A 27,945-nucleotide genomic window follows, 5' to 3' on the forward strand; every position below is an offset into this window, starting at 1 on the left:
CAGGCTTATCAGTACATTAAATAAAACCTTCTTCCCTCTCAGCCTAACCAAACACCTGAGGGCAAGCATCAGTGTGGATTCCTTCATGCTTCCAGCCCCTGTCTCATCATGTCCCACGCCGCAAGCGCTTGGGTGAAGACATCAAGCCAAAGCTTGTCCATGTGAAGAGCCAGTCAACAACTACAAGCACATCTGCCAGCAGTGCAAGTTTAGGCTTGGTTGTAATACCTGCATTTAACTCCTGCCAGACATTAGTGATGCAACGTCCAAGGCATGTAGTTAGTTGGTGTCAGTTCCTTCTTCGTACGTAACATGAGTCCTAAAAACAATTCTTTGGAAATTAAGGAACGTACTACAGTTAAGTCAAACTAATTCTGAACTTTGACAAACAAGCCTTGGCAAAAAGCAAATAACAGTGCACGTTTTTTATGAATTTGGGAATGATAAAATGAAACCGGTCTTTAAAAAAAATATATGTGTCCGTGCCGTGTTCACAGCTAGAGACTGAGAGCACATGAAGATCCAAAAATCAAACTGACTAGAAAAAAAAGCAAAGTTTTTTCTTCTGCCTAAACTAAGGGAAATATAAACAGTGAACTACCAATAGCAAAAAGTTGATTCCATTTTAATCAGATTTTTTTTAATAATGTGCTGTAAAAAGCAAGAGTAAAATTCATCCTAAAGCCCCCCAAAACCTCCAAGAGCTCAGAATCAAAGCGTTTTTATGCACATCCATCAGTAAAACCACTCACACATGAGATTTCTGGGGCACAAGCTTTAAGTGAGAGTCATTTAAAATGCTTCCTGGATGAGAAGTTATTCTCACGCTGTTTTCATATGAAAATACGAATTGCTGTTAAGGCACAACTGTGTGGTACTCTGCCACCTCTGGAGTTCACTCCCCAGTAAGAAGAACCAAAGGCGTGGCTATTAGGTAAATTAGAAACTGGTCAAAAAACAGCTAAACTGGCTGCAAAAGGACTTTGTTTTTTTAAAATATTTGTGACAAGTTATGTTCATTTTTATAGTAAACAGCAGGGTCTTACACACTCTTGGATGATGTGTTGTGCTACGGCAGCTGCTTATAACACCCAGTACATGAAGTAATGTGCTAAACTTCATCTGAAACCAAACCATCTTTTGTCTCCCTGGATGATGACATTAAATAGGACAGAAATGGCTACCTGCACTAGGAGTGTTCAAAGACTAACCCTTTTTTTTTTTTTTTTTTTTTTGCCATTAATATATAAATTCAATTAGTTACTTCCATGCTTAAACAGAACTGCCGCTGCTGAAATTGTACTCTAGCGATAATTGCAATCCAAGAGTGATCTAATTATATACAAGTCTCAGTGGCTGCATTCCCACGTTGCTTCCTACAACCCGGATTCACTACAATACAACTCATAAGTGAAAACCACATCGTTTGCAACCGTCCTCCCTCAAGACTGCATGACTTTATATATGTTTGATGAGAATGGAGTTAGTCTATTAGTAAGTTTACTATAAAAATGTGAGTTCCTACCTACTGTTAAATACAAAAGAATATAAAGGCAATTCGGCGGCATGTGAAAAACCAGCGGATGGCCTAAACTGTACAAGGGAAAGAACATTCTTTTAATTAAGGTACGGGATTAGGATTCAAGTACCAGCTTTACTTCTTGGCTCTGACACCAGCTTCCTGTGTGACCCAGGGCAAGAAATTTCATCGCTCCACAGCTCAGTTTTTCATCTATAAAATGGACAGTGACATTTCCTTCTCTCGGGTCTCTCTGCATTTTGGTTGTAAGCAATTACTGCGTGCTGGCACACTGCCTTGGACAATAAGTATCTGATATTAATTGAAGCCTCTGGGTAGTACTCCAATAAAAAGCTAAAATCGACTCCTCTGCCTTTCACAGGATCCTAACGGAGTTTTGTATCGCCACCATTTGCTGTTACTGCAATCTAACACATTTGTAACCCTGAGCAAAGCCCTGCATAAAGCCTGCTTAAGTCCTTGTTTTGAAATGGAGGAGGAGGAGAGAGGAAAAAGCAGTCAACTGGGGTATCCCAAACATTCAAAGAATAACTTTTTCCAACACAGAATACCCAAGGCCAATGGGACTGGACAATTCCCCACTAACACTGTCAATGTGCAGAAGTATCCTGTGCAATACAGAGAGGCTGCCAACAACTTGCTGCTTTTTTCTTCAGTATTTTCTACTCCCATTGTAAAAAAAAAAAAAAAAAAAAAAAAAAAAAAAAAAAAAAAAAAAAAAATCAGTGCAACGGTTTTGCCAGGTTTGTAAATTTGAATGAGACCATCTGAGCTGAGCTGACTATTTTAAGAGGGCTCTTGCAAGTAATTACAAGGTAAAAACGAGAATACTTCACACCTACGTTCTGACTGAAAACTACTCAGCCCTGCTGGCTCCAGGCTTTTAATTGTCAAAAGAGTTCAAGGTTTGGAAAGTTATTGGCATCAAGTAATACTGGATATTCCTAACTAGCATTGTGTCATTGTTTGGCACGATTTTTGCTGGGATACCTCCCAAATCTGTGACATAATCAGAGGGTTCTCTACATTACACCATATAGTCAGATGCTCATGTTAGTGTAATATGTTACCATGTTTAATACCGTTTGGTATTACTTACACTTAATCAGCTCTGGAACCAGTTAAACCATATAGGAAAAGCAATTTCAGAGGCTTTCAACTGACAGTTTTCCACACACAACTTGACCTAAAATTACGACCTTGAAGTTTCTAAGATGCGGTCTACGTACGCAATTGCCTCTAAACAAACATCCATAACTCTCCACAACCCTGCGGGAACTGAAAATTCATATGAAAACAGCAAAAAAAAGCACAAAATTAACTTCTGTAGAACTGTCTTAACTAGAAAAACTGTCAGAGTTTCCCCTTCTGGGCAGCCTTAATTTACTGCTTCAGCAATTTCATGCCCAACCTCCACGATTATTACAAGCTTTCAGCAACACAGAAATGGCTGAGCTCTCTAACATCAATCCCCCTTTTAGGTTAAAGTCCCAGTGCTGTATCTCTTGAAAGACTCCCAGTAAATTCAACACATGTATCTCAGGGTGTGCATTCCCATACATACTTTTTCAAAGTAAACTAACAATTACACCCTTTAACTCATCAAATTAAAGGAAGTAAAATGATTGAATATGCAGAACTCCCAAGATGCAGACTGGGATTTGCAGAAGTCACTCTTGGACTTCTGGTTTGGTATCTCATAGGATCCAAGCATGAGAAAATGCTGAATATTCACACAGGGAAAATCAGGGCTCCTTTGGCTGCCATCAGCTGGATACCCAGCACCCCAAATCACTAGTTGCTTTTGAAAAACCTCATTATTTACTTTTCTGCCTCTCTATAGGAAAGGAATAGACATTTAAATAAATGACATAATTCTATTACCATTCCATTCATTCATGCAGGTCACTATAATTTACTGCCAGGAAAAATAAACTTCTGCATAATATTCCTCAATGTAAGACATTCAAAAGGCTCAAAGGGGAAGAAGAGGTGAGGGGGCTTCTGACAAATATTTGCTCAAGTGACTGCATCATCTATGAAAACATTTGCTAGAAAAAACAGGTGGATAAATTTATGATCAAGATGAAACAAGCCAGACTGGGACTGAGGTGGAAATGAGGAAAAGGAGTGGGGGAGAGAGAAAGGAAGGGGAATTTTTAACCAGTTTTGTTTCAGCAAGGAAAACTCCCAATATTGCAAAACTGGACTTTTCCTCCCATGTAGCCTACTAAAAAAACAGTTTTAAGCAAAATCAAAGTTGACTCAATCTAGGCTCCTACCGAGGATGACAAAATATTGCCACGGCTGTACAAATCCTCACTGCTTTCAGTGTTGACTACATACAACCAAGTAGAGGTGAGTTGGGTGGTTCATAGACTGGCTTTGAAGACTTACTTAAATGTACTGGGGCTGGTGGTAGGGTTTTATTGTGATGGCATCCCCACCATAAATCATGTTTTTTTCTCCTCTGCTCCACAAAGGCCAGTTCTCACTGGCATTTTCATGGGGAATGTTTTCATTTCTTGCTCCCTGAGAAGCTGGCACTTGTTTTCTTTTGGATTTGGGGGTTTCCACAGATTTAAGTGGTCCCAGACAAAATAAGACACTACCTTTAAAAAGCAGTGCAAGAGATGCGTTTTTATTCATGCAAAAAACAATCAAGAAATAGGGAAATGAAAATTTTGTCACTGTTTTGGTCATATAAACCCAAACTCACAGTAAGATTCTCCATAGAAGATAAGTTAGGCTGTCAGTCACCAGTCAAAAATAGCTTACAATAATCAAATTCATTTTTGATTTCAGTACTGATTGATCAAAAGTTTTATCCACAGAGCTTGTGACACTCAGATCATCCCACAAGCCTGGAGAGAGCAAAGCCCATTCAAGACATACTTCAGAAACTGCAGCTCCAATCCCCAAAGGTACTACCAGCAGGTCCTGTTATAACAGCCAACTGATTATTTTTGGACAGCGATGCCTTCCAAGTCAATAAAACTGCTCACACCCATCCAGGCTAATCAGCAAGAGTAGGGATGAATGGAATTGGTTCCTGAAATTTCAAGCCCTAATTTAGCTAAGCACTTAAATAAATACGTGTAAGCCTTATTAAAGTCAACAGGATTTTGGTATTGTTAAGTTAATATTACTAAGCATGTGTTTGATAGTCCTGTCGAATCACAGCTTTGCTACTCCTAAGAATTCAGACAGCTTTTTAGTATTTGTCCTCAAGTAAACACATTTCTTCACTATTATTGTTGCCTATGTTTCAGGGACCCCTCATAGCCCACACAACAGGCTCCAGTCGAATCTCTGTTATACTCCTGTGACTGTAAAGTACCTCTCCCGAAGCTCGAGAGCTGCACTAGCTTCAAAGCTTCACCAATATCTAGTTTTTCATTAAAAAAACCTGTTTCAGCTATAATGACAGCAATCTGAAGGATCACTTGACAGTTTTCATAACTGCAGTTATTAAAATTTGTGTTAGTACAACTGTACAAGTAATAACTAAATTGTAATACTAATGATTAAAATTGCATCAGTATTTATTTGTTCATCACGGTAAGCTTGTAGGTGTGTTACAGCAACAAGAACTTATTGGCACACATGGATATTACACCTTTGCCGAGACATGGGTAGATCAGCCCTACAGACACGAGTGAGACAGATGAAAGTTAAGTAGTGCAAACTTATCTTCAGACTACTGTGAAATCATCTTCAAAATTAATGCAAAATGTATCAGCTTAGTTCTATATGTTTTAATAGAGAAAGTCATTAATCAAAAACACCATCTTATACGTGACAGTTTTACTTACCAACAACGTCGAGATGGTACGTGTGATTGATGGATCCGTACTGGTTTTCCACTATGCACGTGTAATTCCCTTTGTCAGACGGGACCACGCTCTCCATGATGAGACTCCAGTGCTGGTTGCGGACCTGGCGGGTTGTAACCAGAGAAGTTGGAACTTCACTAGCATAGTTTCACCCTCTCCCCCTCCAAAATAACTGTTTTCTGAATACTTAACCTTTTGTAATCCATGCTTAAAAGCCTCTGCTGTGCTCATTTGACAGTTCTGGTCACTGAAATACTTTATTTATTCCTGATCAGGCTGCAGCAGTGAAAGCTTTCATGCATTCTGCTATAAAATTACCTCATCCCTGATCTGAGCACTGCAGACATGGGTGCACACTCACTCCTGCCAGGCCTACGAGGATGGCACCAATCAGCAGCAGTTGTCTTACCAGGCTTTACCTCTCAATCCACCCTAAGGCAAATTCACACCCTCAGGATATTTCCCATCTGTCTCCAATCATCTGGTAATATTAACTACCAACCAGCAATATGGGATGGATATGATCCCCTAACATCTACGCCTCCATCCTTCTCTAATAGCTCAATTACACAGCCCACATTTTGGAGAAATAAAGTACAGAAGGGCAATGTTTGGGATCCCTCCCACAGACACATCTCTTGCTGCTCTGGGGTACCACAAGAAAGAAATGAAGATGCTGCCTCATGAAAAATGCCTGAAGAAAATCCTCATGGAAACAGAGCATAAGGACATACATTTATTTCATACAATCCTTCTCAGACAGAACGTGTTAAAGGTGCTGATCCTGTTCCCATTTGAGTTCAAAAGGAGCGTTGGCGTTGGTCTTGCAGAAAATAGGATCCAGCCCAATACTGGAAGGATATGGAGTCATCCGGTACACATATATTTCCTGCATCATAAGTTGGCTCCCAAAATGACCTTTTGCTGGCTATCCACTAATCCCTTGTTTTAGCATTACATTTTTGACAAAGTGCTCAAAGATCTTTACATTATGTAGCTGTAATGTACCATTTTTAAACTGCAAAGTACGTATTTTAGCAAATTGCATAAAAATACAATCTGGTACAGTCATTTTAATCAGCCAAATGGAAAGCAGTAATTCAGTGCGGTACATTAAGTGACACTTCCAGTAACTATACATTCTTAAAAGATCATTACAACTATAGGTCTGAAATCCTGCTTTGTCCCTTACTATTGTGTAGGTCCTTATCCAGCAGGAAAAGGCTATGCAGGGCTGCATCCCCATTGCCAAGAGCTTAGCTCTCACACTTGCTGGAGGTAAAAATGCCTTAAGTTCAAAGCTTGGAAGAAGAGTCCTCTCTGGAAGGGGCTCCTGGCTTTCCTAGTCCCCCAGCTAGTAATTAGCCCATTAGCTAGTTATTACTATTACTACCCAGTTACGGGCTAATAATATTATCTAACGACTGGCCATGTGGGCTTTGAAAAACAAAGAAGATGTAGATGAGACCCCAGCAGCAGGTGAAGGGCGTGGATGCTAAACAAACACTGCAGAAATGTGCAACAACGTGACCCCAAAATCTCCAGCCCAAACTTACAGCTCCTCTCCTCAGCCCCCCGTCTTGATGGTATACATCAAAATTACATATTGATTTTTTTTTTTTTTGCACTATGAAGAGCTAAGAAATAAGTTTATAAAGCTAAAAAGAGTTTATCAGGGGTATTTTATTGTGTTATTCTGCTAAGCAACCTTGAAAGGCAAAGTTTGGGTCAGGAAGAACTACTGCCATAAAGCACTGGTAAATAACAAATACAACAGCTACTTATTTTGAATATTTTACTTCTTTATGACTTATTCTGGGGGAGACTTGGTCAAAGTGACCTGAACTTTTTGCAATTACAAGTTACATCACACTTTTCAGAATCAGAGCAAATGTTTCTAACCTATCTGACTGCAAAACAGGAAGAACAGATCATGATTCAGCGGAAGTTAAAACAAAATAAAAATTGGTAACAAGCTGTAAGCAATTAATTTGATAGGAAAACACAAGAGATTGTTTAGCATTCAATAAGAAAACATAACTAACTTACAGCCACAAGTGGATATACTGGATGGCAATATTAAAAAGTATTTGTGCTATTTCCCTTCTTGTAACTCCAATGAGAAGAGATAACATCTTTATAATAAAACAACAGCTTAAGCCTCTTCAGTTTAAGCTAAACAACTGCTGTAGAGGCCCAAAGCATTTATGACACATCGTCACACAACTGGATTTATGTCATGAATCTGGATTCAACTAGATTCAGTTTGTTGGCTTATTGCTTACTGGTTACCAGTGCAGCACTGCAAAGCCCAGAAAAACTCCCCTTTGCTGGGGATGACGGCATCTTCTCCCGCTGAAGACTCCCAAGTTGAATCTTTCATTCTCAGACACGCAACGGTCCTGCCACGTCCCTGAAACCATGCAGCTTGCAACGCCCTGATCGTACAGGCTTTGTTAACGTGGCCTTTTTGTGCCGTCACTCCCTAGTCCCAACAAAGCCTGTCCTTGGGCAGCAAAACTGGTGCCATTACTGACAACCAGCACCATCGTCACACCAGTTTATGTAAAAGCTAGTTTCAGAAGAGGTTCAAAGCCATGCTTCCACAGTACTCAGGTCTTAGAATCATAGAATCGTTTTGGTTGGAAAGGACCTTTAAGATCATCGAGTCCAATCATTAACCCAGCACTGCCAAGGCCACCACTAAACCATGTCCCTAAGCACCACATCTACTCATCTTTTAAATACCTCCAGGGATGGCGACTCCACCCCTTCCCTGGGCAGCCTGTTCCGATGCCTGATAACCCTTTTGGTGAAGACATTTTTCCTGATATCCAATCTAAACCTCCCTGAGGCTGTCTCCTCTCGTCTTATCGCTTGTTACCCACCTCGCTACAACCTCCTTTCAGGTAGTTGTAGAGAGCGATAAGGTCTCCCCTGAGCCTCCTTTTCTCCAGACTAAACAACCCCAGTTCCCTCAGCCGCTCCTCATAAGACTTGTGCTCTAGACCCTTCACCAGCTTCGTGGCCCTTCTCTGGACTCTGGACTTACATCAGCCGTCTGTGTATGGATGAACTACAACAGTGATAGTCATTGGGGGCGGGGGGAACAAACCAAACCAGAAAAAAACCACCCTTGTGACTGACATTGCAAATAGATGGTCTCTTTGGTAATGGAGGTTAAAGCCATTAGCTCCCTCCTGGTTGCTCACTAGGGCCCTTCTAACTGAAGACACCAAAGCTACAGCTCTCCAAATATTCCCTAATAAGTTTCACTGGGTAACACCAACTGGGTCCATTTAAGCTGTTGAAATAGATGACTTGAGCTTGTCTGGCAGACAGAACGTATCAGGAAGCTCATGTGAACTAATCCACTAGGAAAAAACAGGAGGGCAGCAACAAGCTGCTGAAAGTGGGAACATCCTCACCAGGCATATGTGGTCCAGCAAAGGATCCCAGAGAATACCCACACAGTCCCACCCACTCCATCACTCGGTCCTCAGGGTACACTTTCCAATTTGTCATCGCCTTTTCTTGATATAGGGAAATTCAGGGAACAGAAGCATTCCAAGTATCCTGAATCACAGCTTCACCCTTCAGATACTTTGTCAACACAGTTTAGTAACTGCTTTTGACCTTTTTTTATTGCTTTTCAATACCTATTTTCTTATTTTACATGTGCTTCATACCCAAAAATGGTACTTTATTGAGATAATAAACATAATCTCAACATGTTTTTTTCCTGACCAGGTAAGGACACTTCTAGCAAATTACTGAGGTGCTTTTTTTGACCATCTTCTCCATCAAATTTTTAACCAATTCTTCCAAACAGTCTCTCCAAACTATTCAATTTTTAAACTAAATTATCAATATCCAATGCATACAACTCTACCCTTAACATATAGGTTGGAGGTGGGAAACCTAAACTGGAATCAAAATGCCAAGAAATATTGGTCAGAAATCTAGGAAAGGGCAAGGAATGTTTCACAGAAACATTTTGCTTTTGGAGTATCATAAAAAATTGTGGACAGTTCTGTTTCATTTTAAAATACGTGTTTTCAGTGAACAGATGATACATCATGAAAAGCTGTCACTTAGCAAAAAATGGTAAAAAGGAATCAATTTAAAATTAATTTCAACAGAAAGAAGGATGAGAAACCAAAATATGATTCCCCACAAAATCAGCACAGTTCAGACATACACTGGTACTGCTCAGGCAGAGAGAACAAGTGCAGAACATCCATGCAAAAGCCACAGGCTTGCTTTTACAGTTCCTACAGAGTCAGAACCCTTTCTTTACTCTGTATTTACCTGTCTGAATTTAAATGTGTATAAGATGAATGTAGTGATGAAGCTTATCAAAATGCATATGTGAAAACACACACCTGTTAAACAGTAACAACTGATAGAAGCACATTTGCTTTCTGGGTGGTGTACAGAAAAGTAAAGGCTCCTGTGGTGTCTCATAAAGGATTTAGATTATTCACTCAAAAAATTATAAAATGCCTTTAAATGCACAAGCAAGAGCTATCACCACTTTAGAGACAGATTAAAGAAAGACTAAAAAGGATTTAAACATTCAATAACTGATCCTTTTCTCCTTGCTGTAGGAACTTTGTGAATACCTTGAAAAATCATAAAAGGTTCAATTTTGAAATTCACCACCCAGAATTAGTCACGGTGGAGGAATTTCACTCTGGAAGCTATCTTGGCCAGAACATACACCCTTCTGCTAGCCTGCCTGAGAGCAAATTGACTCAAGACATTCCCCAGTCAGAGGGACAAAGTGCTACAGGTCACTATCTGATGGCGATAGAGAGAATATACAAAGAAGAGATTTCTTAACTCAAGGCAGCAGGATAGAGGTGGCTGGAGGATTACTGGAAAGCTTCAAATTTTCCTTCCCTTTACTTTGTTCTTAAAGTCTTCAAGGGAAGATTGCCTCTTCCGAAAGGGACGGATGGTGTCACATCAACTGGTGACAGCAGATAGGGCCAAGTTTGGTTCCAGCTATTCTAGTCGCTCAAAGTAGTATGAATATGAAAATCTCCAGCAGAAATGCTTTACATATAGCAACGCCCAGTTTCAAGACAAGGTAGCATACAAGAATTATCATGAGTTGCTGGCTGAACACAGACCAACATGGAAAGACCCAGTCCTTTCTGAAGATTCCTTCATTACTAGTTTGTCGGTATAGAGTTGTCACGAAACTACAATTCTCTCTTCATTCCAGAATGATTCTGAATAAGCCCACAGTGACCTCCACCCTGCCCCTCTAACAAGAAGAGGACACAGCCTCCAGAAGCTCTGGAGGCCTCATTCTTTAGCACCCATTCACTGAAAGCAAGCTTCCATCTTAAAAAGATGGTTATTCAAAACATCAAGAGAATCTGGAATATACACAGATTTGGTAAGCAGAATGACAATGATAAGTAAATGCTACCAGATCATTTAAAACTTGATGTATTTCTAAGCAACAAGAAAAGTCTAAAATCCACAGCTGTGTCCCCTCTTTTTCCCATTTAGACTAAAGAGATGTAAGAAGTTATGATTTAGAATTATAGGTATATACTTCACTTATCCAGCTGGCTTTAGAATTAGGCATCTGTGGTTTCTTCCCAGAGTACATACATACCCAGGAAATTGTATATGTTTAATACACATGAGCAAAAATTTAATTTGTGCCACTTAATGGGCACAAGTCTAAATGAGCTCACCCAGATCCCTAACACAGGCTAGCAGTGGCAGCACAGAGCCCCGCATGGGCTGATGCACCCCAACAAAGATCACCCTCTCGAACCAGAGATCAGGTGTCTCCATCCTGCCTTGCAAGACACACATTTTCCTTCACAGTTTTCAGGAGCGTATCTGCATTTCCCCTTCATGAGATGTAAAGTGTTCAAGTAATGTTTGTGTTAGTACCGAAACAGTTACTATTATTTTCCAAGACAGGATTAGTTTGGAGGGGTTTTTTTTAATTGCCTTTTTTTTTAAAAAAAGAAAAAAAAAAAGCACTGAGAAAGGTGAAAATCACTGAATTGTAGCCAATTCGTTAACACTCCATAGCGTTATGAAAGGCAGAAGGTGTTGCCAGGTGTACACTCATAAGCAACAGTAATTTATGGTGTAAGCAAACATAGATGGAAAAGTCTACTTAGGTAATTAGTGTTCATGCAGAGAGATTTTCTGGGCTTCGCTCTCTGCTAACACAAATGTTGGAAAAATTGACACTTTCTACAGTAAATCTAGCTAGAGAGGAAAGGAGACTATGGCTTGTCCTCCTCTGCACTGGAAAACATTTTTTTGTACCAAGCAGGATCTGAGTCAACAGGACACAAAGCAATATACACCCCGGCTCCATCAGGGCATTGCAAAATGTGGCACCCCGAAAATACTGCAATCGCTGGGGTAAGGCAGCAGCGTGGTACCGAGGAGGCAGCCCCCAGGACTCTGTCTTGAGCTCACTTCATCGTCTGGAAAAGTCAGTTAACTTCTGTCTTAATTACCATTACAAATTGCTCTGAGCTCCTCAGCAGAAGCTCTAAGCTGGGGCTTACAACCGTGACACAAGGTGAGTAACCTGGGAACTTCTCATCTTTGGAGAGAAGTTGCTGAGGGGTTGGGTAGGTGAGGAAGCCACTAACAGAAGGTCCACAGAAGAGGTTAAGGTAACTCAGAAATACGAGGCAGGATGGCAAGGCTAGTGCTTGAACAGCAATTTGCCATCAGTCATGCACTACCATTGCCTGTGAGGAGCGGGATAAGATGACCGAATCCTGACTTCTGACCTGACCTAGGCAGATACCGGGAGGTTAAAGGTCTGTGCACTAACCCCCAGAGCTAGATGGCCTCCCTAAAACTCTCTCTTAATCAGTAACCACCAATTTAGAATGAAACATCTAATCTGAAGCTGTTTAAAATTCAAACAAACCCTTGTAAGTAACTGCTGTTACTTTCCCTCAAATTCTGCTTCCCATTTCAGTTTCACAGACCATAAACTCTATAGAAAATAATAACTTGACTTCCAACCCTTCATTTATTAAACTGTCTACAATCACCAGAGCGGATGGTCATGTTTTTAACAATGCAGCTGAAAATGAATAGAGCAAAATAGTCTTACTCTGCTTTGCAAAGTCAGTCTTTAGTTTTTCAAATAAGTCTTTATAAATAATCCTTAGCTGCACTGCTATAAGCTTGAATTTGAGAAAAAAAATATATAGAATTAGTGCTCAGTAACCACCAAAGAAACACCCACCCTTCCCCAGAAGAAAACAATTACTTTTTTTTTGCTTCTACGTTTGATCTAAGGCCGTTAAAAGATCTTCTGTTGACTTCAGCAAGTTTTTCTTTTATAGCCTTGGTCAAGAACAGAAATTGCACAATCACAAGAATGTACCTTATATCCACCAATACGATGCTCTTGTTTAAACTCTTTCCCGTTTTTCAGCCATCGCATGGTTGGTGTTGGGTTTCCCATTGCTGGACAACGAAACTTGACAGTGTTGGCCGCTGGCACCGCATGTAGCCTTTTCTCCATTTTGTCCGTATGTGTCCAATAAGGTGCCCCTGTTTCAAAGAGATACATCCAGAAACATCAGTACTCGGAAACCAAGTTCCCTTTCCAGCCCCTTCCCCAGACACAAAGTGCTGCACGTATTCGTTTTAGCAGGGACAGCGTGGTTTAGAAAGAGTACATGACTGGAAATCATATGCCACAAGTGTTGACCAGAGTTTTGCAAACGGCTCAGTCTGCAGCCTTGAGTATATGATTTATGACAAAATTCCAATAATTAACCACAGATATCCTTTGGTTTGTGTACGTCAAGACAGAGGGACTGAGTTTTCAGCAGACTCAAATGATCAGATGCTTTCCACCTCAAGTTCAGTTACTGCGAACGCTCAGCAAACTGAATTCTCGGACCCCGGCTCTGAAGCCAGACAGACCAAGCCAGAAGACCTGTTGGAAGCCTTAACCCTTTCCCATCTGTTAGAAGGGGGATAAACATACCTACCTGCCAGGCAGCACGCTAAAACTTACAGTGTACCATGGCCATGTGAGCTGTGCTATCTGTTACTGTCACAGAAACCACTAAAATATATTTACAAATGGAGGACCAGCAAAACCCAGCAATAGTGTTGATCATTTTGCAAGGATTTCCCACTCTCATGAGCCTGTCAAAGTCCAATTGTTCACTGATGTCCAACACCATGGCACAAACCAAGAGGGTCTCTCTGAGCCCGTATTTACTGGAGCGATCGCTTTTACCAGCTCCTGGCAAGACTCTTCTGGCTCTCACTCGCTCCTTCCCATGTCCTGGCCCAGTCTGTGCCCACACGAGGAGCATGAGGAGCTCATGTAAAACCTCTCTCTTGTCCAGGTTCTCAATCATTTGTCACATGCCAGTAGAGCAAACACAGCAGAACAAAATATACAACTACCCATCTGTTTTTACCCTCCAAAAAGTAAATTTGGACAGACAGATACACATACAAGGTTATCCCATGCTCTGGATCCGTGCAATGCTTCAGCTACATTGCACGGCATCTTCATAGCATCGCCTCAGTTGTCTCACCATAACAGTTTTTAAAAAGTTAAAGATTCAAGATCTGTTTAATAGTAGGAAACATTAATTTCTTTTACAATTGAGTTTTCCTGAAGCAAATCAGATTAGTGTGGAATTTTTAGGACTAGAGGGGTCCAGAAAAATAACTCTGTTTCTCTCAGCCCTGTTTCATTTCCTTCATTAGCAGCCTAACACTCCACTATAAATAAACTCTTCCGTTCCTCAAATATTTATAGCGGTTCTTACAATCAGTGCAAAGTCAGAAATCCTGCCACCCCCCTCTCTAAATAAAAATACAGCTGGATAGAAAATACAGGAATAAATCCTTTAACAACATCTCTCTCAGTATAAAGAAAACATTCCAAAAGCAAGTCTTATAATGATGCTAAGAACGATAAGGGATTTTTTTTTTTTTTTTGCCCGAAGTGGCAATTACTGTTAAAATTAATGAAGTAGAAAAGCAAAGCAAATTTGTGCATGTAATCAAAACAGAAAATCAGGTAACTATTGAAAATTTAACTGCAACACTAAAAAATTGCTACACAGGCTAAAGTGAATTAGAGATGCAAGGAAAATCACTGTTAACATTATTTGCTAAAACCAGGATCACATTATAACAACAGAAGACTTTAAACAAAGCCAACGAAAGGAATTAACTACTACACACAAAGACCAAATTACATTACAAGTATACTAGGCAAAGGCGGAATTACATGTTGGTACTAATACATTAAAAGGATATTTTCTCTGGATCGCTACACACATTCCATAAGTCAATGTAAGGTGACCAATAATGGGCTCTACGCACAATTCCTACAAAGTCAAAGTAAACTGTGGCAGGTCAAAGCCCATCAACCATCTGAACCAGGGATATTGGTATCTCAAATGGAGCGGAGTGCCTAGATTTGACCCAAACAGGCAACATCAACCCAGCAACTTTGCAGCCAGCGCGGTCACTTCTCATCACATCCACCACATGCACTTTCTCACACCTACAGAGCATAAGAAGCTTGGATGCACCCGCTGGCAAGCACAGCCTCTGAACCACAGGCTCCACGGCTCGCCCACAGTGACGCTGCCCTGCAGTGCACAGGCTGGATGGACCCAGCTCCAGAGAAGGTCCCATCAGGGTGCAGCCCGGGACCCGGGCTTCTTGAGTTAGTCAGGACCCAGCCACCAACAGCTCCCCAAACAAGGCTGCTTCGTGCAGCCAGGTTTCTACTGCATTATAGTGCAGCTCATCCTCTGGTTTTCTTGCATGTAACCACCCTTTCCATCAACCCTCACCCTTTAAAATCTCTGCTCCCGAAAAAGAAGTGCTCTGATAAGCCTCGTATACAACAAATGCACAGGGAGGAAAAATTTTGCTCTATGGAAGAGCTGGGAGCAGAGAAGAGACCAGGAGGATGTAGGCAGAAACGAAGGGAAGCGGCTCAGCTCTGTGTCATGGAGAGAGGGGAGAGGAAACTCCCCGGGCTGGGAGAAAGGACTCTGCTTGGAAAGCGTCCCCTCACACAACCTCGCACTTACAGGGGAACTTGGAGAAAAACATGCGGACATCACATGTCGAAAACACTGTCTGAAAACACTTCAAGACATCCTAATATTTTTCACTAGGTAGTAGCAACGTATATTGGTAGTTCCTTGGTGTGTTTACGGGAAAAGGGAAAAAGGCAGGAACATCCACAAACCGTAACCCTCGCGCTCATTTTGTGCTTTCTTACAGCAACTGATGCACTTAACACACATTTCTCTTTATCGATTAAATTACCAAAACCTAAAAGCACCTTTTACTACTACTCTCTCTTGAAAGAAAAACCACCCAGATTCACTAAAAGCAGGAATGAACATAGTTAACGAGTATAAACCATCAAGTGCCGACTCCTCTTACAGCCCCTGTCCGTCGCGTCCCACCTTGGCTAACAGGACAGGTGGAAGTAGGTAGCACCACTGTTAAAAGTTCACAGGAGCAACAGGGCAAACTCTGGAGCATAGCAGTAACGAGCAGCAGGGGAACGGGTGGGAATTCCTGATTGCTTTTAGAGCTCTCATTAGTGAAGAAAATATCCTGCTGACCCACACTGCACTCCACTGCAAATACATTACATCTAATCAGGCAAATCTCCTGCATGTGAAACTGAAATTAGGCAGCCCAGGGGACCACTTCACTTCAGGACTCCTCTATTTTTATTTGGACTTATCTAATAACAAAGAAATACAAAAGTAGTCAACTCCAAGCCTGCCTGACAAGCGCCTCGAGCAGGCAATAGTGCTCCTGAAATGACCACATCAACCCCCTCCCCTCCAAGGTTTTCAGTACTATTGTATTTGACCTTTAATTAAAAACCACTTCCAGGCAACATCCAATTTTTGCTGCTCCCTTGAGTAGGTTTCCACTCTACAGGATTTGATGAATTTGAACCTTGTTTCATCCTTTCTGAAATTCTTCAAGGCATGAAAAGAACAGCATGTGGATTACATTTAGATACTTTTTGTTCTTGGTGCCAATTTACCATTGCTTGGCCCAGAAGAAATTGTTTAAAGGGTGATAAGGAAAAAAAGCCGTAAAGCTTCCAGTTGCCTGACTAGAATTGAAGGCAGGATAGTAGCATCTTCAGGGCTACCCAGGGGTCTCCAGAATAAATTACTGATGGTGGACCTCAGTGCAACCATCACAACAGCTGCTCCCTTGCCAACACTAAGTCAGGATTATAGAAATCCCTTGAGTTAGGGCTACCTCTCAAAATCATGATGAGGACAAGGTAACAAGTACCAACAATGTATTTGCCAGTAGGAACTGAAGAGGACCAGCCCTTAGCTTTGTAAAAGGAAGTCCCAGGTCAACGTCCTTGGAGATGGGCCTCCAGAACCAAGCCGAGGCACCTCTTCAGGGCAAACAAAGGGAAAAACTGAGTTGCCAACAAAGCCATTTTGTGGAAAGAGAGGACTGTTTTGCAGTGGAACCAATCCTGCACCTTCCTCACGAGCACTAATCCCTTCAACAAAAGCTGGAAGTAATAAAGAGCTATTCAGGATGCAGTCTGGAACAAATCTACCACAGCGTTTTTGCAGACAGTTAAAATATCTGTCAAGCTAGAAGGACACCAAACGCAGAGTGAAATCTGCTATGCATGCCTTTTACTTAAAAATACACACAGGGCAAATGGTCAAACACCCATGTGTACACATGAGTGTCCTCCTCTCCCGAGAGCGAGTTGCTCCTCACAGCTACTGAGCCACTTAAAGCCTCCGCTGAGCTCAAGAGCGGCCACATTTTCTAGGCAGCCTTGAAAATTAGGCTAGATTTCCTCAACAGCCTCTCTGCCTGCATTTGAAAACCTTGGCCTCTGAAAATATATTTGTAACAGAGGCAAAGAAAATAAAAAAGCTTGAAAGAACACTTACCATCGTAAATAAAACAGCTCTAAAGGGTTTGCTTTAGTTTTAAATATGCAGGAATGAGAATGCCAAGGTTCAGTTTCCTGTGGAAGGCACTACAGCCATTTCCTGCCTCATCACATCATAATTAACATGCCAGGACAGCTGGACTTTATCAGAATTGTTTCATCAAAAAGCAACAACCTTTGAAGACTATGGCCTTTTGTTTCCATCAGAAAAGGCATAACCAGGCCAATTTCCATTGCTTATCCTTAATGATCGCAGCTGTAATTTGCATGTAAATTATCAGTTAAAATTGTTTTAGATCTGCAAAGCTCAACCCATGGTTCAGGAAACACTTAAAGAATAGCAACCAGGGACTCTCAAGAGGTCCTGGACTTCCCCAGGCTCTATGTAACGTAGACAGAAGGTGGTAAAGGGCATTTGACCATCACACACCACTGCCTGCCACATGGTACTCTCAGGGTGGACTTCGACTACCCCTCAACTCCTCATTCACTTTTCAATCTGTCTTGCAACAGTTTGACAAATTAGATGGGGCCTTTTGGACGCAGTATAAAATCTGGAAGGGGGATGGCAAACAAAACTGATGGGAAGGCTTAGAAGACACTAGATACACAAGCTTCAGTGGTTTGCAAAAGCACCGCACCGAGTCCCACCCCTAAATTTCCTACAGCTCTGATCTTGCCAAATCACAACCCTCTTTCAGCAAAGTTGTATTAATCCAACCGCGTTACTGTGATGCAACTTTTCATTGAAAACAGACTTCTTGCAGGGATGTGGTGCCATGATCATTCTTCCGCTTCCAGCTCTTCCCGTCGAGCGCTCAGACATCGGGAGGAAGGCTGCGCTGCTCCCCGCACCCATCTGCAGCTTGCAGCAAGCCCCAGCAGTTTGTGGGCACCGTGTAAGGAGCAAACATCTGAGGACTTGTTTGTGCAACGTTCTGCTCAGGAGCAATCTGTCTTCTTGTAGTTTCCCCCTTCTGTGCTGCAAGAGTTTGTGCTCTCCCCGTCATCCGAGATGTTTGAACGTTCACACTCTAAAGGCATCTTTCATTTTGAGCAGGGAAAGTGTGACTGACCCCTGCTAAAGCACACACCCCATCCCTGGCAGACGGAAATTGTCAATGGCCTTTCACCAGCTCCTGAATCAAGATTGATTAACAGCAGCTTAAAATGATAGCTCACATTACAAGAACATCGCCAGTGTTACAGCAGGCACCACTGGGTAGTTCTCCCTGTTGCGTGAAGGGGCAGGAATTGTTACCACGATGTTACAGAGCATAGCTGCCTTGAGATCAGGTCCTTTTCTTTTTTTTCCTCACTATACACGCTTCCAAAATCTGTTTGTGCTCACAATGAATCTCCAAAGCCAGCAGCACGGATTAGAAGCACAATTGTCTTCACTAATACACTGAAAACATTGCCAGCCCTTTTCTGACCAACACCAATAAAGCTCTAAAGTGAAAACAGACACAGGGATGTTGCCTAAAAGGAATTTCTACCCACGAGCCCCTTTCAGGGGAACGCAAACATGGCCTGAGTTGGTGGGTTTTGCCTAGACAACTTCTTTTAAAAGCAGTGTCCCTTTTCCAAACTCGCCAAGCATCTTTGCCACAGCATTCCTTTGTCAGAGCAGCCTCCAGCTGCTTAATCTCAGCCACTTCAAGCTGCACCTGTGAATCAGAGCGGGTTAATCACACTAACAGATGGCAGGGGCCAAACAGGCAGCTAAGAACTTATATCATTTTAAATAGCATCTAATGTTTCACAGCTTCAGACCAGGGGCAGCCGTATACATCAGTAACTAACTAGGGGAGCCGAAATCAGGCTCGTACTTTGTCATCTGAACAAGTGTTTGAAGCATACGGTATAGCTGCCAATTACTAACCAGGCTGAGGAGCAAATATACTACCTGGCTACTGCAGTCGGTAACTAGCTGACATCTCCTGTGAAGGATTTCTGTGTTCTGCGTGTTATTGACTTTACAAAGCCCGAGCGATAGCAAACTACCAGTCACGGCGGGGATTTTGCAACAGTGCACGGGGGCATAAGGAACCAATATGAATTTTATGGTTTTTTTTCTTAGCGACTGCTCTATTTAGAGCCTATTAATAGCTTTCCAAATTCTCTAAAGGGACTGAAGTTTAACATTCAGATAGGTTTAAGACTCTCTTAGCCCATTTTCATCATGCATAAGTAACGTAAAATGTGGTTTTAGTGCTGGATTGCTTTCTTTGCAAAAAACCTTGAGGTCCTTTGCAGACAAAAGAACCTCATTGTCTCCAAATTCATTCTCCCCGGGGAGATTTCTGCCGAGATTAAGGATTGAAGGATTTGCCTCATTACAACTTAATTTTATTTTTAAAGTTTCCATACCACCTTTTAACAAAGTGAGCTGGATCTTTGTTTCTTCTGTTAAATTTCAGCTCAGATTCAGGGAAAAGTTAGTTCATCTGTGGGAGTCTAACCCAGACAAAGACTGAACTTCAGGAAGAAAGGAAACTGCAGAAAAGCTAGCAAGAAGGGAGAAAGAAAGTACAGACCAGTAAAGCATGTTTAGAAGAACATTAGTTTATTTTTCTTTTTCTTTTCCAAGTTATGAACTATGTGAAACAGAAAATGGAGATGGACAAAGGTACCACTATTTGACAGCTCATGCAGTTAACAATTGAGAAGCTCTGAAGGCAGCAGTGCAAAAGACAGGACATTATTTTCCACGTGGATCTTGCTAGTGACTTCTGGCAGTTCGCTGTTACTTACTCATCTGGTTGCTGTCATTCACAAAGTCCTCGGACCCATCATTGTCGTCTTCATCATCCCCAGAGGAAAGAGCATCTGCACATTAAAAATAATCAAGTCTTTAAACCAGCCTATTTTTACAGGCAAATAAACCAATATGCTACATCTTAGATTATCTATCAAGGAGAACAGATGTTACGTTAGTTGTGCAGAAGCTATAGAAAAAGAAAATCCAGCCACAAAATGTGTGTTGCTATTATAAAATTCTAACAAAATTAGCTAATAATCCTGAAGCGCTACAAAGTTTCCAAAGGGAGCTTGATAACTCCAAAAATCTTCCTCCACTTACAATTTTTATTTTTCTTAAAGACATTCAGCTGAACAGAACTGAGGGTCGCCAGAACGATTTATCTCTAAACTGAAAGGATGTAGGACACCCCTTCTCCTCTTCTGATGCAGGGGGGGAAAAAAAACACACAACTTGTGTTCATTCTACTGACTTTATCATCATCACAGCGACTCTGTATAATTTAATCCTGTCACAGTGGCATAAAACAGAGAGGTATTCAGCAGCTGTTAATCACTATAGATCCCGTGCAGTAAAAGGAGTATATACAAACTAGTCCACTTCAGGGTCAGGACAAGGAGGAAAATACCTGAAATAACTACAGAACTCAGCTCAACTCGCTGTGCCTGAGTGGACTGTTTCACGTTATATCGTAATGTGTCTTTATATCACATTTTACAGCTTCGACATGCAAAAACCTACGTTTAACTCACTCACCTGTAACATTTACAATGAAGTACAGAGTATCACTGTCTAGGGTCCTAACAGCAGTGCAAGCATAGAGGCCCGAATCTCTGGGTGTAGCATCCTTAATTTGCAAGTACTCCCCAATAATCACTGTCCTATTGTCGGGCCCCAAGGGGACCCCATCCTTAGTCCAACTGATCAGGACGGCGTCTTTCAACTGACAGCGCAACTCAAGCGGCTCTCCTGGAAGTGCTGAATATACATCTGGCTGAGAGATTTGGTATTTGGTTGGCGGCTCTGCGAAGGTGGAAGGAAAGGAGGAAAAAGAAGAAAGAGAAGGGAAAGGAGAGAATTTCCAACAAAAGTCAGTGAAGGCCCTTTTCATCCATAGAAATCAAGTTATGTTCAATAAAAAAGCGGCATCCAGATTAGCCCAACAATCTGCCTCATAAAACGGAACCATATGCAGCTATGGGATAGGCTTTATTTTCAAGAAGTTAACCACAAACAAAGCTCATTCCCTTCTGATCAGCGTCTCGGCACGTGCCTTGTCCCAAGGGCCACGCAAAGGCACAATCCTTCTTGCTGGTCACAGGGAGCCGACTCTGGGGAGACGAGTGCTGCTGAACCTGGGGGCTTCAAAGAGTTTGGAGGTGCCAGGAGGAGTTCAAAAAGCAAATTCAGTTTTATATCTTAGCATTTGTGTCTATGGTTCAAACGAATATTTACCTTTCCCCATCTGATTTTGTAAGTTGCTATTTAAAAAAAAAAAACCTGACAAGAGCTGTGTTGGAAGAAAAGGATGGTCAAAAAACCCTTCCCTAGATAAGCTAATAAACATGAGCTCCTATACACAGCATGTCCTTTATTTTTCTCCCTGCACCTTTCCCAAAGTCTCTACATATTTGCCTTCTACACTGCCAAGTCTGCTCCCAGGGATAGTAACTTTTTCCTTTAATTTCTTTTTGCTTCATTTCTTATTTCCCAGCCTCTCCTGAGCAGAACGCAGCAGAAACCCAGGAACACAAGTGAAGCTTTCGAAGTCACAGTGTAGTAATCCACAGATCTGCAATGCAGGTGTTTCACTGAGTACTACACTATGCTGTTAGAAATCTAATTACCAGAAGGAGCATGGGCTCTTTTCTACATATGTTTTGTAACAGTAGTGAGTATATTTGAGTGTGTTAGTGAAGATAATTGTGCTTCTAATCCATGCTGCTGGCTTTGGAGATTCACTGTGAGCCAGTATACACAGAAGTTCAAAACAAAATGGTTCATCCATTAGTTCCCTTTTGTAACCAAATAACGAGGAGAATGTCAAACCACACTCTTTTTCCAAAAAAACATCCTTGGAAAACTACATCTGCCTATAGTTACTAGGGCTTCATCATCCCCTTCCAAGGCCACCTCTCATCAGGGGAAAGGGAACTGCAGCCCCAGGAACTGGGGACAGTCTCCACAGGGACAGCTGGGCACAGGGCAGAGGGACCCCCATGCTACACCTACGACACGCTCGGGCTGTGCCAGATACAGGCACTGCTTTTGGAACTGGTTTCTCCCTACAAGCACAGTATCCCTCTCCCACGAGCCTCTTGGCCTTGCCAAGGCCAGCACAAAAAGTAAATAAGGGAGAGCAGCATGAAGGCATCTCCTCTTTGCTCACGAGGAGGGTCACTTCACACAGACAGCTGCTCCCCAGCACACATCCTTCCCCACGCAGGCACCAGCTGTGCACCACTGTGTGCATATATAAACAAAACACACACCTCTTTCTGTTTGTTTGGGAGTCTGAGGCGATATTAAAATAGGTGACTCCTCGGTGTCCACCCTTGCTTCTAAGAATACCGAAGCCCTGAAACCTGTATTCCTCGTCCTTGGGGCACAGCGTTGTCATTTTGGTATCACGCCTTCAACAGAGAAGTCTGAAATAAGCATCACATCTGAGCTAGCCTGTGGATGGGAGTTTGGAAATGCTGAAGCTCTGTCAGTAGTTTAGTGTTAGGCAGTCCTGCGAGGAGCAGGGAGTTGGACTCGATGATCCTTATGGGTCCCTTGATTCTATGGCTACCAGAAGTGGCCACCACACTGGGACACTCGTGCATTCAAATACTGGGTTATACTGATGCACTTGAAAATAGTGTGCCTAATTTCTCCTCCCACTCGTCCTGGAATCATGTTATTTCAGGGAGTTCAGTGAGAGTTTGCTTGCAGCAAAGGGAGAACAGATCCTGGGATGTGCCCTCGCAAAGCAAGCAAAGCTTCTCCTGGCTTTTTCCCCTAGGGCAAACATGGTTTTTCAAACAAAAGATTTGACACATGCATCACACCAAGATGGTGGCCAGAAGAAGTACATAAAACCATTTAAACACGACCAATTATGGAGACTAAAGATTCTTGGATTTAGATTTTATAACAAGGTCTCTAAACTTTCTAGCATGCAAAGTTCCATTTCAAAGCCTAGGACAAGCTACAATACAGCTTTATACTCCTTATAAACGAGTTCAGTCTTGCTGATACAGTCATGAATCCACAGATCTGCAATGCAGGTGTTTCACTGAGTACTACACTACGCTGTTAGAAATCTGATTTCCAGAAGGAGCAAGGGCTCTTTTCTACATATATTTTGTAAAAGTAGTGAGTATATTTGAGTCTGCTTGAGCTTTTTTTTAAATCAGATTCCACTGTCAAATATATATAAAAAAAAAAAAAAAATAGCTGAAGCCAGCTAGCTAATTTACTTTGAAGTTTTTAAGACTTCTTTGTAACGCTCTACCGGCAAAGAAAATGTCTTTTACAGAGTTTACACTGTGCCAACAGTGTACAGGAGTCTTTAAAAATGTCTTTGTTTAAACTTTTTAAAAGCCACCGTGGGTAAAGATAACTCAACCCTCCTTTAAGTGCATTAGAGGCTTTGGCTGAAGAGCCCCAGGAAACTCTCAGGATGGTCACACAGGTTGCACTGTCCTCCTGGGCAGATCAGTTGTTTGCATACGATTACAGGGAAAATAATTCTCTACCTCCCATCCTTGATTTAATCTCTTTTTAAACTATCATCCCCAAACGTACACTGAGCCTTTCAACACAAATCCAAATCCAAACTCAAGAACAGTAATTTATTTCAAAATTACAAAAAAAATTCCTTTTGCAATAAAAATTATGAGTATACTGAAGAAAAACAAGTTTCAAATAGGTATTAGCATTTGGTAAATATTATCTTCCTCCATTCCTTTCTCTCTAGAGCATCAGGGAAGACACAGCATAAAGTGTTGTCATGAAATAATGAAGTCATGTTTGGAAATAGTGAGTTATTTCAGGTAAGCCTTTGTGTTGCCAAACTAGAATGTAGCAGCACTTAAGTCTGTCACTTTTTATAATGTTTGCCTATAAACTTTTTCCAGTGTGGGTTTGAAATGGTGCCCAAAAGCAAACAGAGAACAGGTGGGATTCCGAGGCATGAGTCCGCCCAAGAGCTTCACTGCGAAAATCAACCAGTTTAAACTGTTAAAAAAGTTCCCGGCAGCACATAAACAACCTCCGCTGCAAAGTTAACTCTCTTTCCGTGACACTGCACAAGGATTTTCACACCACTCTGAAATTTAGGGACAAATTTTGAACTCATGTGCACACTGTACCATCAAATCAATGGTTCCCCTGAGGCTGACATCAGGATTACTTCCCCGCTTCCACGTCTTTTGAGCATACCAGAGAAATAACGCTGCAAGTTTGCTCAGCCCTCACTTGCTCCCATCCTCCGGTGTTTTCAGCAGCATCCTCCTGAATTTTCCCTTAGTGAAAACAGCCAGATGGGAGAAGGAGGAGATAGCCCTGAAGAGCCCGCACCACCAAGCAAGGCTTGGTGATCTGGTATCACACCCATGCTCCTCCAGCCCTCTCCGAAGCCCTGCCTTGGAACTGTATCCACCAAAGGTGCATTAAGTGATGTGAATAACACCTGTCTATGACCCCTTAAAAAACAAACAAGCAACAAAGGCATGTGTAAAATTTCTTAAACACTGGGAGACAAGGAAGGGAACGTTGCTGCTGCCATTGTCTGCTCTCAGCTACATCCTTATTTGTAATAGTGGTGCGCACAATGTATTTTAACTTTATAGGTGGAGCTATCAAACAATACCGCCATGGAAAACCAAGCTGCTGTTAAATAAACAGACGGGAACTTTTTCTTTGCCTGCTCACGCAGTCTCGCAGCATGCTTTATGCCATCCAGCCATCAAACGGAGTAAATACTGTTTGTATAAAAGCCCTGACCACAATAGAGGACTGGGGACATACTGGATGTGCTATTTCAGATTATTATGAGATATGCAACTACATTCCAAATCATGCTTATGTTCAAGATTCGGTCACTGAAACAGGAGATTTATAGCTCCTCAGGTTTTAAATTATTATTATTTGTCTCCATTTATTAAAATGTTAACAAAGAGCTGCTTATCTTAAGGCTCAAGGCATTTAGTTACTTAGTTACAGAGCCAAATAATTAAACAATCAGCTAATAGCTAACCCCAGCAAAGATTCTCAGACAACTCTCCATAATACAAAAGTCTCAGACCCCATCAAGCCACTTTCCCTTCAAAAGGCTTTAGTAAATAACTAAACACTCACCATAGCATGCCCAGAAGGGTCAACAGACCTAACCTGTCAAGAATCCAAGAGGTTCATTGCAAAATTGAATGTCCCCACAGGGAAGGCCAGGCTGCCAACCACTGCTGCTCCTCCTGCTTCTCCCACCCCTTCTCCTGTTTCTCCTGTCATTGAGGAAGATCCAACAAGACCACGTTGGATGAGGACCACAGAATGGGGATGGCGAACTATGCCTGAAGCAGAATAGCCCCATGACTTGAGTCGAACCCGAGCCTCTACACTCTCTCCAGAGGCAGCCTCTGCAGATCGGGAAGCCCAGGTATCATCAGTCAGGTCTGCAACATTCCCTCCCACCTCCCAGGTACAAGCTGATGGGCTTCTCCCTCAATTTAAGTGGCAGGCTAATATTAAGAGTAGCTCCATATCCTCCTCTGAAGATGGATGATAAAACTCAGCCTACAAAAGAAATGGCCACTGGTTTAGAAGTGCAAGAGTCATTCCTGGCCACGGTGACTATCTCCCGCTAGCTAACAGCAAACCAAAGCCACAAAGGCGAAGCACATCTCCTTATACAAAGGGGGACAAAACACTGTTTGCAATTCATCCATCTGCTTCTCCAAAGTCACTGGATTCCTGCTGTCTCATTTGTACTGTGTTTCCGCCAGCTAGCTGCCAGCTCTGCCTAGCTCTGCCTCCGCCAGGCATCATCAGGAAGTCTCTCAGTTCTGATAAAATACTTTCCAAATTACTGAAGTTCCTTCTACAATTTTAAAACACACAAGAAATTTTTCAAAAATCCTTTGTCACTGTGAACAACACTCCGAAAAGCAGGAACCATTTCCCCTGCCCCCCTCAATCTATAAAAACATTAATTCTTCAAATCTGATGAAAAAGATCTAGGTCTTGTAGAAAAACTTCATCAAACAGCACCAAAGAGCAGGAAATATATACGCGATAGTTATAAACATAAAAAACGTGGCAGATTCTAAGTCTTCACTTGTTCCTTTACAACAAGCTCCTGGGCTGCTCTGTTTGAAAGCACAGCAACTTCCACAAAATGCTAAGCACCAAACTCTCCAAAATAAATCGATATATTTTTTCCTGGCATCTTCTTTAACCCTATTATCCTTATTCTATGAGGACCTAGTCACCTGACGGCTACAAGAGATGAAGCCAGACCAAAAAAAAAAAAAAAAAAAAAAAAAAAAAAAAAAAAAAAAAATATGTATCTGAGGAACAGGAAGAATGCTTTTGCCCTGGAAGTGAACATTTGCAACACAACGTAAGTGTTGCCACATAATACATGCCTGGTACTCTAGCAAGTGTAGAGCTTCCAGCCACACTGACCTGCTAGTGCGTGGACCTCCAGCGTCACGTCATCTCCTATTGAGTGTTACATATACTAAGATCATAAAAAAAAAAAAGTGAATCCCCTCCAATTGAAATACTTGCCAATGTCATCACGGGTAAGGGAAAATATTACACTGCACTAACTTGTTTTCCTAAGCTTTGAAGACTTAGAAAAATAAATAATTCTGGTGAGCAGCAAAGAGTTCCACCACTTGCAGGACCCCCTGGCCAAGAGAAAAGTTCTGCATGTGCACCTAAAAGTTATCCTCACGTGACTCCATCTATCTGCCTTGTGTAATGCTCTTTGGCAGACAAGCAATCATGGAACTGCAACTCCTTGAGGTAACTCCTCCCAAGCAGCATTTAGCCCTGGCTACAGACACAAGGGCCTCATCACACCCAGCAAAACAGAGCAGTGGGGGCAAACCTCATGAGGTCCCCTGCTATGTTGGTATGCTGGCTGACGAGAGGTGAGGTGCATGAACAATTTCAGCATGGTTTTGATGGCCGCAAAGCAGTTGGGTTGATGTGCCTCACCTCATGGGTGAAGGAAGAAGACTCCTTCCCAAAAGCAAAAAAAATTTTAGTTGTCTAGGCTTCACGAAGAGATTAAAAATTCCTACAACTTGCAGCCTGCTTGTTCCTACCTGTCTTTATAGTTGTGATCACCAAGTTATGGCTGCACAACCACGCAACATGCATCAAAAATGCCAAGTATCACATGCTCATGGGCTTGGCTGTGTGCTTTATGCTTTTGGAAGTCAAGCCAGGGAAGAGCATGCCAAGTTCAAAGTAAACAGCAGAGAGACCAGGGAGGCCACCTCCTGCTGCTGGGAACTGCCCTGCAATTTCTTCCTGTTTGTCCCCATTCTTCACGGTCTGCTCCTTACAGGATGAAGGCTTCCTTATACAACAGTCACCACAGGATTTATCTCCAGATATGGGACAGAGCAAGAAACAGCAAAGCATCAGTATGTCTTCTGCACAAAGACTTGCACAGGGAGGAAGAAAACACCCCCAACCTTGAGCAGCCACACCAAAACCCCTGAAATTATTATGCCATCTTTTATAATTTCATCAGTATGATGAGAAACTACAGGCTGTCTTCAGGATTTGAGCCTTCAGTTCCAGGCACCAAATCTTGACCATTTCTGTTCAA

General features: G+C 41.9%; 1 protein-coding gene across 3 annotated transcripts in view; it reads right to left on the reverse strand.

The window, feature by feature from the left end:
• FGFR2 (fibroblast growth factor receptor 2) overlaps positions 1–27,945 on the reverse strand; it is an 81,117-nt gene that overhangs the window by 44,079 nt on the left and 9,093 nt on the right. For 2 of the 3 annotated variants that reach the window (XM_068400102.1, XM_068400101.1), the window contains exons 2-5: positions 20,868–21,134; positions 20,105–20,179; positions 12,773–12,942; positions 5,356–5,479 (exon numbers count right to left, since the gene is read on the reverse strand). In XM_068400102.1, the coding sequence (XP_068256203.1) occupies positions 5,356–5,479; positions 12,773–12,942; positions 20,105–20,179; positions 20,868–21,134 (636 nt within the window). The remainder of the gene's footprint in view (positions 1–5,355; positions 5,480–12,772; positions 12,943–20,104; positions 20,180–20,867; positions 21,135–27,945) is intronic. The other variant, XM_068400100.1, reaches the window with a different exon arrangement.

Source organism: Nyctibius grandis, chromosome 4 (genome assembly GCF_013368605.1).
Source record: "Nyctibius grandis isolate bNycGra1 chromosome 4, bNycGra1.pri, whole genome shotgun sequence".
In the NCBI taxonomy this organism is placed as follows: Eukaryota; Metazoa; Chordata; class Aves; order Nyctibiiformes; family Nyctibiidae; genus Nyctibius; species Nyctibius grandis.